Source organism: Hemicordylus capensis, chromosome 3 (assembly GCF_027244095.1).
Source record: "Hemicordylus capensis ecotype Gifberg chromosome 3, rHemCap1.1.pri, whole genome shotgun sequence".
Classification (NCBI taxonomy): Eukaryota; Metazoa; Chordata; class Lepidosauria; order Squamata; family Cordylidae; genus Hemicordylus; species Hemicordylus capensis.
In genome coordinates, this window is record NC_069659.1 from 57,992,278 (window position 1) to 58,006,270 (window position 13,993).

The window sequence follows — 13,993 nt, forward strand, 5'->3', positions numbered from 1 at the left end:
TCTATGTGAAATGGCATGTCCACTTACATTAAGAACTATAGTCTGAGATTCTGATTCTTCTCATGGGCAGATGCCTCTTAATAGTCAGGGTCCACCTAACGCAGCAATATGCCTCACAGCCCATAAAGATCACAGTGGAGTATTTGGAACTTAATAATAAAAAATGATCTATCAACAAATCAGTACATTGTATATGCTTGTAGCCATTACAGTCAAGGATCCAACTGAAAAATAAAATACATATGCCATTAGAGAGGAGAGCTGGTCTTGTGGTAGCAAGCCTGACTTGCTCCCTTAGCTAAGCAGGATCCACCCTGGTTGCATATGAATGGGAGACTTGCTATTTGAGCACTGTAAGATATTCCCTTAGGGGATGGAGCTGCTTTGGGAAGAGCAGAAGGTTCCAAGTTCCCTCCCTGGCATCTCCAAGATAGGCCTGAGAGAGATTTCTGCCTGCGACCTTGGAGAAGCCACTGCCAGTCTGTGTAGAAAATACTGAGCCAGATGGACCTATGGTCTGACTCAGTATATGGCAGCTTCCTATGTTCCTATGCACTAGACATTAAAAGAAAGCACTGTACCAGTTACTGTTTCCAAAGTTTATAGAAATCAATTAAAAACATAAGAATTTAGTAACAATACAAATAATTTAAAAAGAGAAAATAAAAAAATGCAATATGGCCCATACATACAAAGAACTATGACTAAGTATTTCAAGAGTGATTAACAATTTTAGGGTGTCTCAATATCTGAATATTCGACTTGAAATTCCTATGTTGGTTTGGTTTTCAAAATGAAGTTGTTAAGTTCTTTTAGTACTTATGAAAGTCAAGATTATATTAAACTTACAGCTGATACACACGGTACTTATTGATTGATTGATTGATTGATTGAATGAACACATTTTTATACCTCCCAAAATGCAAGTTCTCTGGGCAGTTTGCAGCATACAACATATGCTGGTAACCTCCAGGCTTGAGTACCATAATGCACTCTATGTGGGGCTGCATTTATGTATGTATGTATGTATGTATTACATTTATATCCCGCTCTTCTTCCAAGGAGCCCAGAGCGGTGTACTACATACTTGAGTTGCTCCTCACAACAACCATGTGAAGTAGGTTAGGCTGAGAGAGGACCCAGCTAGTATCATGGCTGAATGGGGATTTGAACTGGTGTCTCCCCGGTCCTAGTCCAGCACTCTAACCACTACACCACGCTGGCTTTGTATGTAGTACAGAAACTACAATTGGTACAGAATGTGACAGACAGATTGGTCTCCAGGACAACATGAAGGGACTACATAACACTGGTTTTAAAAGAACTACACTGGGTGCCGATATATTTGGGGGCGAAATACTAAGTGTTGGTTATTACCTATAAAGCTCTTAATGGCTTGGGCCCAGAGTTTTTAAGAGAGCACCTTCTTTGTCATGAACCTGCCGCCTGTTATGATCTTCTGGAGAGGTCCGGTTACTGTTGTCGCTGGCTTGTCTGGTGGCGAAACAGGACCGGGCTTTCTCTGTGGCTGCCCCAGAGAAATATGCTTTGGAATATGCTCCCGCTGAAATAAGAGCATCTTCTTCTCTGTTTGTTTTCAGGAAGACCCTCAAGACTCACCTGTTCTCACAGGCTTTTAATTAGAATTAATTTTATTTATTTATTTATTTAAAAGATTTCTATACCGCCCAAAACTTGCATCTCTGGGTGGTTTACAATTAAAATTTTAATAATTTGTTTTAATAACTGTTTTATGCTATTGTTTTATTGTGTTTTGTGGATTTTAATCTGTGACTTTTTATACTGTTTTAAATTTTCTACACTGCCTAGAGATGTATATATTAGGCAGTACAAGAATAAGAATATAAAATAAATGAATAGCATGGTGTAGTGGTTAGAGTGCTGGACTAGGATCGGGGAGACCCAAGTTCAAATCCCCATTCAGCCATGATACTTGCTGGGTGACTCTGAGCCAGTCACTTCTCTCTCAGCCTAACTTACTTCACAAGATTGTTGTGAGGAGAAACTTAAGTATGTAGTACACTGCTCTGGGTTCCTTGGAGGAAGAGCGGGATATAAAATGTAAATAAATAAATAAATAAGAACTTTTTGCATTGTGTCCTGTGAGATGAAGCCAGAGTAAAGGCCTGGTTGAAGTTCACTTCTAAAACAAAATACATTAAAAATTGATGTATAAGCTATTGTGAGGTTTGGTAAAATATTAGTGTATTTAAAACTAAAAGAGCAATTTATATACTCTGATTAACAAGCCTGAAGATTATAAAAAGAGACAATGAGGACTAGTATCACACTCGACATATATGCATATAATAAGCATTTTCGCAAATCCCATTATGCACACCCACCCACAATAAACGTAGCAAATTCTATTGAATTATTAGAACATTGGGGGGATATAACATTGAGTTCAAATGTGTTTAGTTTTTCAATGATCAGAATTATACCCCAGGCCAAAACCACTGATCTTGAGAAATTTCCAAATATAGATAGATAGATAGATAGATAGATAGATAGATAGATAGATATAGATAGATAGATAGATAGATAGACACACACACACACACACACACACTCACATTTATATCCCGCTCTTCCTCCGAGGAGCTCAGAGAGGTGTATATGGTTATTTTTAAATGGGCAGCCATGTTAGTTTGTTGCCAAAAAAAGAGAAAGAGAAAGACTTAAGGCAGAAAGAAGAAATTCAAAGACAAAGACACTTCTAGATGTGTTCCTTGTAGTGCCATCATTTTTCCACTTGCAGTCACATGTGGAATTGCAACATTCCTGCCATATGGCAATGGATGATAGCTGTTTGGGGGCATTTACATTACACTACGTTCTAACTACACAAGAGGGGGTAAATAGCAGACCATCACTGGGACACAGTTGATTGACCCTCTTTTTACCACCCTTCTCAGAAAAAGGTGGACCTGTTGCACTAACAGTCTACACGTGAGGACACTGTGCTGCTGTACTGGATTAATAAATGCAACGATAAAGGTGTAGGGAAAATGCAGGTGAACAACAGATCGATAACACAGTAATGTGAACAAAGTGTTTTTATCACAGACTAAATATTCTGTATGGAAGTGCCCTAAGAGATTTATTGTGGTATACACTTTTGTGGGCCAATGCCCACTTTTAAGTCTTTTAAAGATGTCACAAGACTCTGTTGTTTTGACTGATAAAAATGCATGTATAGACATGGAAGGTGTGCACTCCTTGGACAGTGTCTATGCAGATGGAATTGCCATGCGAGAAGTTTTGCATAAGTATATATGAAGGGAAAATACTGTGATAAATATGAGGACCCAGAATAGTCTTTTTACTATTTTTACTGGTCTTCTCCCCAACACACAGACATTTAGCAGATTACGTTTTCCCCACCACCTTGCTAGGGAGAACCTCACCTGCTAAATTTCTGTGTACCCTTATGCTTTAAGTTTATTGTTTTTATATTGCCATTAGTGCACTTCATATTACCACTCCCAAAACCAAAGGACAAAAACCACTCCTTGCCCAAACCACTTTTAATTGAAACAGCTCTGTTATATAAGACACCCTTGTTAAAATGGTAGCTCATAGGTCTTAATCAGCTTTAATGTGACATGGCCTTAGCTGTAATCTCTTTCTCTCCCTATCTCCCTGTGGCCCTCATTGTTATGTTGATATAAGAGGGAAATAGGCTGGCCATTTAAAAGCAAATGGACTGGGTGAGCTTTCCATTGGCCAGAGGGATAGGCTCAAAATGTCCATCTTTCAAAATAAGAAGAGCTTCTGTCCCTTTAGGAACACCAAGAGAGACAAGTTCTATACATTGAGCTTCTCTCGTACAGTTCTGCTGGACACATTAAAGTGTACTTTTAAAGAGTAAACCTAACGATTTAGGCCAAGATCCAAAGGGCTGCCTTAGACTCACCCAAGGAATACTCAGTTAGGTTTTTTACTTCCCTCCCTTTAAATAGCGACCCCCTGTGATCACAGCAATCACAAACTGCTTTTGGAAGTCCCCTTAGTTTCAGCAGCAGTTTGCCAGCTTGTATGGGAATTTCTTTTCAAGAAACAAACAGAAGTCCTTTGTTGTGCAGTTCTTTGGATTCAGCAACAGACATGTACATGTGACAAATGCATGTTTTTAAGCTTGTGTACCATACAGGTATACAAGCTAGAGAGCTGGGATGAGATCAACTCCTCAGTGAATGAGTATATACACAGGGGCAAATGATTGTTTGTTGGCACACAGTTTGTGAAGTGGCTCACAGTGCTGCAGTGATGACAATGAATGTTAGGCTTTTAGGTATAAGCTGCTCCCTCTAGCTTCTAGGCTCTGTCTTCTTATCCTTAGTTGCCTATTCCCATCTGTTACTACTTTTTCCATTTGCCTGTTGAAGGGTGGCATGTCGAAGGTGGCATAACCCCTGCTAACTTCGCAAAGAGGCACCTTTTAATGTGGTGATTCTCTTTATTTAGCAGAGGGAGAGTAACTGGCCCTATTCACCCCCAGCACAGTACCTCCAGTGACTGTTGCTGGTATCTATCGTATGTTTCTTTTTAGATTGTGAGCCCTTTGGGGACAGGGATCCATTTTATTTGTTATTTCTCTGGGTAAACCGCCCTGGGCCATTTTTGGAAAGGCGGTATAGAAATGGAATTAATAATAACTAGCTGACCCTGCACAGAGCACCTGTGTGGTTGTGCACTGAGCCTGTGGCATCCCCGCCCCCAATAACACTCTCGCCCCCCCCAACTCTCTCTCTTGCTCTCGCCGCTCCCCAACTCTCTCGCTGCACCACACAACGATCTGCCCCTCCACAACTCTCACTCACTCTCGCCCTCAACTCTCTCATTCGTTCTCAATGCCCCTCAACGCTCTCATCGCCCCCCAACACTCTCACTTGCTCTCGCTGCCCCAATGCTCTCGCTCACTCTCGCTGCCCCCCACAACACTCTTGCTGCCCCCACAACGCTCTTGCTCACTCACGCCTCCAACTCTCTTGCTCGCTCTCACCGCTCTCCACAACTCTCACACTCGCTCTCACCACCCCCAATGCTCTCGCTCGCCCCACAACTCTTGCTCTCGCACCCCCACAACTTTCACGCTTGCTCTTGCCCCCTCACAACACTCGCACTCGCTCATCCCTTCCGCAACTCTCACGCTCACTCTTCCCCTGCAACTCTCTCACTTGCTCTCCCCTTGCACCTTGCTTGCTCTCTCCCCCCCACAACTCTCTCACTCGCTCTCTCCCTCCCACAACTCTCTCTCTCACTCGCTCTCTCCCCACCACAACTCTCTCGCTCGTGCTCTCCCCCCCAACTCTCTTGCTCACTCTCCCCACAGCCCCCTCCTCCATCTTTCTATCTCTGTCTCACAGTCCTTGCTTCCCTCTGCCACTGCCAGGGACTGTCGCCCGTTCGCCTGACAGCCTCCGAGCTCCCTGCCACTTCACGGTGCAGCTCAGCCAACCATCTGCCACCCGCAGCCCCCAGAGCCAACTGTCCAGCCCCTGAAGCTGCCCCCAGCCTTCAAGCTCCCTGCTGCTTCACGGTGCCCACGAGCCAACTGTCAAACTGCTTTCCAGACACCCCACAAAACTCCCTGCTGCTCCAGAACTCTCTCCCCCTCTGTCAGCCAATCACCTCCTCCTATTCTGACAGCTAATCACCTCCTTTCTGCCACGTCCCCATGCATGGCCCATCTTGGAGAATTAATAATATAGATCATCATCATCATCATCATCATCATCATCATCATCATCATCATCATCATCCCAGTGGTAATTGACACCCTAGGTGCAATTCCAAAACAACCTGAAGAGCACCTCAACACCATAGGGGCCACAGAAATCGCCATCAGCCGATTACAAAAAGCAACTTTACTAGGAACAGCCTATATTTTGTGACAATATCTATAATAACCAACAGTATTGATGATAAAATTCAGCCATCCTAGGTCCTTGGGAAAGACTCAATGTCTGGATAAAACAAACCAGTCAATAACACCTGTCTGACTGTATAAACAAGAAATAATAGTAATAATGTTGGGGGATAGAAACTTCAACACAAAATTCCATATTCCGAAGAAGTACCCTAAAACAAAATTTTGTTATTTAGAATATTTATATTTCACTTTTCAGCAAAATACATATACTAATAAAAAGTCTCAAAATAGCAAAAAGAATGAGAAGATAGTTTCTTCTTCCAAAGAAGTTGGAGTGACCAGCAAAGTGGCTAAATTTACTGATGACACTAAACTATTTAGGGTAGTGAAATCCACAGTGGATTGTGAGGAACTCCAAAAAGATCTCTCCAAACTTGGAGACTGGGCAACAAAATGGCATATGCAGTTTAATGTAAGCAAGTGTAAAGTGATGCACACTGAAGCAAAAAAACACCAACTTTACATATACTCAGAGGGGAGGGATCTGAGCTGTTGGTGACTGACTAGGAGAGAGATCTTGGGGTCGTGGTGGACAGCTCATTGAAAGTGTTGTCTCAGTGCACGGCAGCTGTGAAAAAAGCTAATTTCATGTTAAGAATTATTAGGAGGGGGGTTGAAAATAAAAATGCTAATATTATAATGCCCTTATACAAATCTATGGTTCGGCCACATCTGGAGTACTGCATACAGCTTTGGTCACCGTATCTTAAGAAGAATATTGCAGAACTGGAAAAGGTGCAGAAGAGGGCAACCAAAATGATCAGGGGCCTGGAGCACCTTCCTTATGAGACTAGGCTACAGCATCTGGGGAGACAACTTATTAAGGTGAGACATGATCGAGGTGTATAAAATTATGCATGAGTAGAGAGGATAGACGGAGAGAAATTTTTCTCCCTCTCTCACAACACTAGAATCAGGGGTCACCCCATGAAACTGAAGGTTAGGAAATTTAGGACTGACAAGTGGAACTACTTTCTCACACAGCACATAATTAATCCATGGAATTCCTTGACATGGGATGTGGTGATGACCACAAGCTTAGATGGCTTTAAAAGGGGTTTAGACAGATTCATGGAGGACAGGTCTATCAATGGCTACTAATCTGATGGCTGTGGGCCATCTCCAGCCTCAGAGGCACGATGCCTCTCAATACCAGTTGCAGGGGAGCCACAACATGGGAGAGGGCATGCACATACCTCTTGTCTGTGGGGTAGCCAGAGGCATCTGGTGGGCCACTGTGTGAAACAGGATGCTGGACTAGATGGGCCTTGTGCCTGATCCAGCAGGTCTGTTCTTATGTAAAAAGACTGCTATTCTCCCTGCTAAATATAAAAGACTTAGTACTTTAAAATGTCTCTTTTGGCTCACTTAGCAGGGGTTAGCAAATGTTGCGACTAGGCAAATCTTGTAAGGAAATAAAATTAAGTATATAAATACCAAGCTGCAGTGCACAATTTACACAATTCATTCCAGTTGAAGAATAAGTTCTGTGTGACTGAAGAACTGAGGAATTTTATCATGGAGGTTGCTTCTCATATAAATTTTTTAATGCACTTTGGTAAGTTGAAGGTATGGGAAGTTGAAAGGGAAGAACCAGTGTCCAAGAATATATTTACAAAGAAAACCTGTGCACTTGAGAGTTGATTCAAAATTTGCTATTTCTAGATCTTCAACTGGTATGTGACACTTTACATTACAATTGCATTACATGTTCCTCCTTTATTTCCATATCCTCAGATAAGGAAACATGAATTTGGAGAGAGTGCACCCCATCTTAAAATGTGATGGGACATAAGGCTCCATGTGTTCGGAACCAGGGCTGTCAACTGATGAAGAACTGGCTGAAGCTCTTCAGTAATAAAATTATATTTAAACAAAAACAGAAACAAAAATGGACCTTGGAAAAGAAGCCTAGTCAAAACTATATGTCAACAGTATTCCCACTGTTAGCTACAATTGTACTGGCAAGCAGAGGTGCACTTAGGTAATTTTAGAGTCTGGATCTAAAGGCCTTTAGAAACCACCCCCCCCCCGGCTGCAGCCCCCTCGCCAAGTTAAGCATAATCCCCCTACACACACACACACACACACACACACACACACACACACACACACAGGCATAACTACTATTAGGCAAGGCGAGGTGGCTGCCTGGGGGCCCCCACGCCTCGAGGGGCCCCCCAGAGGCAAGTCACATGTGAAGTGTGTGTATCAGCGAGGGGCCCATTTTAGAATTTTGTCTCTGGGCCCACTCCAGCCTTGTTACGCGCACACACACACACACACACACACACACACTATATTTAACATGTAGGTTCTTGAGGGCACAAACAGCAACTGAACTCACAATAATGAAAGAATATACAACAGGTATATTTATGCAAATATGCAATAGCAGAAACAGTTCAATACGCAACTTAACATATTCCCATCCCACATTTTTCTTTCCCCACTCCCCCGTCTCTAAAGCTCCCAGCACAGGTCATAATCACATTCGGCCACCGGGCACAGTGTGGGCCAGCAGCAACCACACCACCCAGGTCAGACTAAAGAAGATTTGGGGGACCCCAGGTGGTGTGGAGTTCCTGGACTTTGCAGCCCCCCACCACGAAGTCCAGGGGTAAGAGCACTATTGCTGGCAAGATTACTGTTATAGCATCTGCATGTCAGGTATAAATAAAGATAAACAAATGTATTCTTCAGACACACATCCATGCAACTTGCATAATGTCAAGCAATTTAACAGAACACCAAAACATGCGAAGGAACAGATCATAAGAATGGTTCATACTGTCACTATCTCATGGTGGTAATCATGAAATATTACTGTATTTTATTACAGTCAGCCAGCCATTTTAGTAATAACTTAATCAAGGGAGCGTTTATTTTAAGATAATATTGGCTTTTTAAGTGTGCTGTAGCTCCATGTTCTGGTTCACCAGTCCTTCCTGCAAACATTTTGCAGTGGTGCTGACGGATAAGCTTTTGACACATCAGCGAGTAAATCAGTATTTCAGGAGTGCTCAGCCTTCATCTCCGCCTCCCCCGCCCAGTCTGGAGTCAGTGGCCTGACTTTTCTGTAGGTAAGGATTCAGTTCTTCTCAGCTAGGCAGTGTCCCTACTGAAGCGTTTCAGGCTTTCTGAACTTCTCCGTTTCGTATTCTTGGCCTCTCCGTGGAATCAGTCCGAATAACCACCAGATCAGCAGCAGCCACTGAACTTCTGCCCCGTGGTAATTGTTCACCAGCTCCCCCCGGCAAGTTGTCACACAAAGCCCTGTTTTTCCGCGGGGCACTACACAGCGGCAACCAAATACCCCACTTCTGTGTCCAGTGGAGTTGGAGTTTATTGCCACAGAGCCCTCCCATGTCAGCCAATGGACACCAGTTTCGAGCATTTTTGCACTAGCGAGGACCTGCCTTTCTCTTTGCAACTTGAGTTTGCCCCTTCCTTCCACCTGCCCTGCCAAGCTACCCGCGGCTCCTGAAACACCGATTTCAAGATACGCGATGATATTTATTTGTGTGTATGAGTGTGAGTGTGCACGCACGCGCGTGTAAGTGTCCGCTTGCGCCTCTGTGTGTGAGTGTGGTTGCGTGCGTTTCTCTTTGGGTGTAACGGGCGAGCTGTATGGCTGGCCAACCTGTCCCTCAGCCCGCGAGCCAATGGCAGACTGCCTTATATAAAAATGAATGTTTTCAGTCTCTCCGGCTTGCATGTACTGTATGTGGAACAGTGTACAGTGGGCTCTGCTGAGAGCTTCTCTCCGCACTTTCACATAAAGAAACACTGACTGGCCACTGCTGCCAACACACACGCACACACACACACAGTGGGAGGTAAGTGCCCAGCCACCAGCCATCCCTCTTCCTGAGCGAGGCAGCAGAAGGGCTCCCCTTCCCAATACTTCCCTTCCTATTATTACTCACTTAAAAGCATTGGGGCAGCCCCCAAGGACTCCTCCAGCAGCAGTAGCGGCAGCCGCCTCAACCGGCAGGGTGGACTAAGAGGAAGGCGCAGACCTTTCGACGTCCCCTCTTGCCTGCCTGCCGCCGCTGCTGCTGCCACAATTCCCATTCACTTTTCCTGCCTCCGCGTTCGCCTGAAACTTTGGATGGGGGAAAAGAGAGAAGGTCAGTGGGCTTCTTCCACCTTCTGGGAGTGGAGCTAGTGGGCAGGGGTAGGGCGCGGGGAGCGGGGGGGGGAGGCGGAGGGAAGAGGTGAGTTCCCATGCAATGCAATGCATTAAAGCGCGGGGGGGGGGGGGCGGGGGAGAGAAGAGAGAGAGAGAAGCACCAACCCAAGGGTAGGCCAGCCAGTGCCAGGCTGCCTTTGAAACCAGCACCTCTCACCACACAGAGGCAAGAGCAGCGGCAGCAGCAACAACAACGAAGCCGGGGGTGGGGGAGAAAAGCCTGGAGCACCCAGGAGGCACGAAAACAACAAGCCAGACCCCCGCGTGTGTGTCTTGACAGGGGCAGCGAGAAACGAAACTTCATTGTAAGAGGGGACGGGGGAGGGGGAAGATGTGTTAGTGCGTTGATTTATTTGTGTTGCGCGGCTTGTTTTGTGTGTCACACGGTGGGCAGGGGGAAGGCAAGGGAGAGAGGTGTGTGTGGCGGCGCGGGTTGGAGGCTGGGGGTTGGGGAGGGAAAGCCCTCCAACGGGCTCCGTGGTTCGGCTTGAGAGTTGGGAATCGGCATTTTCCGGTAGAGAATCATGTCTTGCGAGGCACTTTCCCTCCCTGCCCCCTCCACACAAACAACCACCACCACACACAAAAATGTGCCATTCTTAGAGAGGTCGGGGAGAAAAGTGGTGATAGTGCAAGCCGGGAGGAAGGAAGAATAAAAGAGGAGGGGGGGAAGGGACGGAGGAGGAGAGAGGCTGTGTCAGGATTTTGCATGAATGTGGGATTATGTTGTGTCAATAAGTTTAAGGTGGAGAGAGAGCGAGAGCGAGGCTGGGGTGGGGGGAGGAAGGCCTTGGCAGTTTAAAGTCCTATTTCTGAAGGTAAGTTGTGACATTGGGTGGTCGCGATGACAGAAAACTTGCAGCTCATTTGCCCTGGGAGGGGGATGTGTGTCTTTCGGGGGGGTTACTGAGTCCCCAGCAAGCAGATGGGTGTTAAACTGTTATTTGCTGCTGCGAGATCGGGTCGCTGGTAAATTACAGAAATCAGACTCTCCTCCTGCTCCTCTTCCTCTAACCCTCCCCTCGCTCTCTTCCTCCTCTCTGTTTTATTTGCAAATGTATGAAACTTACATGGCTGGATCCGGCATAGCGGCTTTTTAAAATTTTTTAAAAAAATAATTTTGCTAGGGAGGGCGACAGAGAGAGAATGCTCATTAATCCTGAGATCTGGAAAGCAGTAGGTTTGTGTTAGGAATATATCTGTAACAATCCGCTGCCGCTGAATGAGGAAGGTAAAATGAAACGATGCAAAAAGAAGCTGAGACAACATGTACGACAGAGAGCGGGGGGTGGAGAGAGAGAAAGAGGCATAGACTATCTATTTTTTCCCCTTTCCTTTTCTGTCGGGGAAAAAAAAAAAAGAAAGTGGGGAGGTTAAGCAAATGCCCGGGTTGCGGCCACTCTTGTTGCGATCTGTGTCTGGTTTCTTGATATATATATATTTTTTCCTCTGAAAAGTGTGAGGGGCAAATTAGCGACTTCTCGCCGGTGGATCTTGTTGGAAAGTTTGTCAGAGGGAGGCTAGTGTGGGGAAGAAGCGTGGGGGGAAAGACCAGGCTGCTGAGGATGGTCACTTGGCCTGGGGCTTTGAAACCATTGCCTGTCCTGCTTATGACACGTTCAGATCCCCGGGTCCGTGCACATGCGAGATAGAGGGGAGAGCTTGCTACCCACCCAGACACCCACTTTCTTCGGTTCGGGCGTTTTATTTTGTTTCCCCCCCAAACGCTAGAGATGGAGCAGCCACAAGGATTCTGGGCTTCCATGTGGCTCCAGCAGCAGCAGCAGCAGCACCTCCTCCTCCTCCCCGGTGGCAGCAGCAGCAGCCGCGGGATCATCGCTCGGGCCCGCGGGGAGGAGGAGGGGAACAGCGGCAGTAGGGAGGTGTTTGCTGCCAGTCTGATTCACCAAATCTCGCTGGGGAGGCAAAGGGTGTGGAGGAGGAGGAGAGGGGCAGATCTCGCATCCCCCCTTCCGTGCCCCCTCCCCGTTTCTCCTTGACTGCCTTCTCCTGCTCTCGGCTCTCCTACAAGGTGTTGTGCAGACTTTTCACTCGGGGAGGTTGAGATTTGTATATTATATTATTGCTCTTCTCCTCCCACTAACGCCCCCCCACCCCAAGCAAGATGGACTCTCTCTCTCACTCCCTCTCTCTCTCTCTCTCTCCCTGTGTCTTGTCAGCCTTTAAGATCGACATTTTGTAACTAAGATGCAAACTTGATGGTGACCAGAAGGCAAAAGCAAAAGCTCTGGGCTTATCTTCCTAGCTGCTGCACTCCATGTTTAATAACCTTCGCTTTCACCCCCCAGACCCCGGTGGCCCTGCCTACACTTTGCATCGTGGGGTAGGTGGCTGGCCGGGTGGGGGTGGCTTGCAAGCGATTGCGCTTGCTTCCCCCTGTACTGGAGGGAGTCAGGTCTATCTAATATTTCTCTCTCTTTGGATTGCGATGGCGGGGGGGGGGAGGGGGATCTTAACCAGGAAGGATCGGCAAATGGGGATTACCTGAAAGTATGCTACAAGGTTTCACTCTCTCGTGTAGACCTTTATCTGCAGTCTGGGATAATTTAATTTGGAGGAGGAGGATGTTGCTTAAATTTGTCCAGGCAACTGATTGACCGATTACATGTGCACATCCTGTTTTGAGTCCCATTTGCAATTTGAGTTCAACTTTCTGTGTATTTGCCATCTTGGGTGCATTTTCTATATGGAGAAAGGGAGAAACCCACCCTGCTGATGCACCCTCCTATGATTTGTTGCACTTGCTCAGTCCCAATGCCCATTTTAAACATGGTGCTGCTTTCATTTGGTGTTTCAACTTTACAGTTTTTTGTTTTGTATTTTTAAGGCACAACCTTACTCAGATTTTAGTAAGAATTTACTGGGTAGCTAGTAGGAGAGAGGCAAAATTAAGTTGCAAGTTTGGAATTTCTCCAGCTTTGCAGTTGTGGGCCAGTTGCAATATTGTAAAATCATGGTGTGCTGATGATATGCCTTTATTTGATACTTTATAGGTCACTATCACATGACAAAGGCTTGGAGACAGCTTCATTTTCCTCTGCCTGTAATTTCCATTTGCCTTCCTGGGTAAGTATGTAAACACACAGGAAAAGAGGGTCATTGTTGTTAATAAGGGTAAAGGCTGTGTGGTTTTTCCTTTTCAGATGGAGGATGCTTCATTCATATGGCCCTCCAAGAAGTATGTCTCCTTTTGGTGCTATCAACAAATGTGACAGCCTGCATTTTTTCTTTTCTTTTGAGGAGGGCTGCAGCCCTATAGAGAAGTGGGGTTTGTTAATTCAGAAATATGAAGGTTCACAAATGTAGAGAACTTGCTTACAACATTTAAGCAAGCAAGAAAGAAAAATGTGGTCATATTTTATAACAGAATCTAGAGCTAGGTGCAGCAGAGTTTGAAGTATGTGAAACACTGAAGCTTTAGTTAGGTGAAAATTTTGAGAATAATCTAAGAATTATGTATTTTTAAATCAGTGGATAACTCTAGAGGAATATTCCAGAAGAATGTTGATTTAACAACAATGTTGTTAAACTTTAAAGTTTAATGTTGATTTAACTTTAAAGTTTAAAATACATAATGTTTCATCAGTTTCCCTTGAAAATTCCCCTTTCATATTTATTTTGCTGCAAATAGTTAATGTAAATCAAACAATAATAAAGATTTAAGTATTTTTATAGACATTTATAATAATATATATGTTTTAGGAGAATTTTGAACCATGGGGAAGTTCTCTGTTCAAAAACAGGCTATAACCTAGGACATGAAACTTCAGAATAGTGAGTGATCGTCCAGAGGCTATTCTCTTTGAACCTAATGATTA

General features: G+C 45.0%; 1 protein-coding gene across 29 annotated transcripts in view; it reads left to right on the forward strand.

Moving 5' to 3' along the window:
• Nucleotides 1–9,700: 9,700 nt before the first annotated feature.
• Nucleotides 9,701–13,993, forward strand: part of BBX (BBX high mobility group box domain containing) — a 218,417-nt gene continuing 214,124 nt past the window's right edge. For 6 of the 29 annotated variants that reach the window (XM_053311680.1, XM_053311698.1, XM_053311708.1 and 3 more), the window contains exons 1-3: nt 9,702–9,798; nt 13,169–13,241; nt 13,878–13,949. Coding sequence is in view for 1 of the 29 variants with exons in the window: in XM_053311704.1 (XP_053167679.1) it covers nt 11,080–11,123; nt 13,169–13,241 (117 nt within the window). In the remaining 28 variants the exon portion in view is untranslated. Of the gene's footprint in view, nt 9,799–9,968; nt 10,093–10,246; nt 10,460–10,651; nt 10,669–10,820; nt 10,973–11,064; nt 11,124–12,014; nt 12,187–13,168; nt 13,242–13,877; nt 13,950–13,993 lie in introns of those variants that run through there. The other 23 variants (XM_053311690.1, XM_053311681.1, XM_053311699.1 and 20 more) reach the window with 17 other exon arrangements.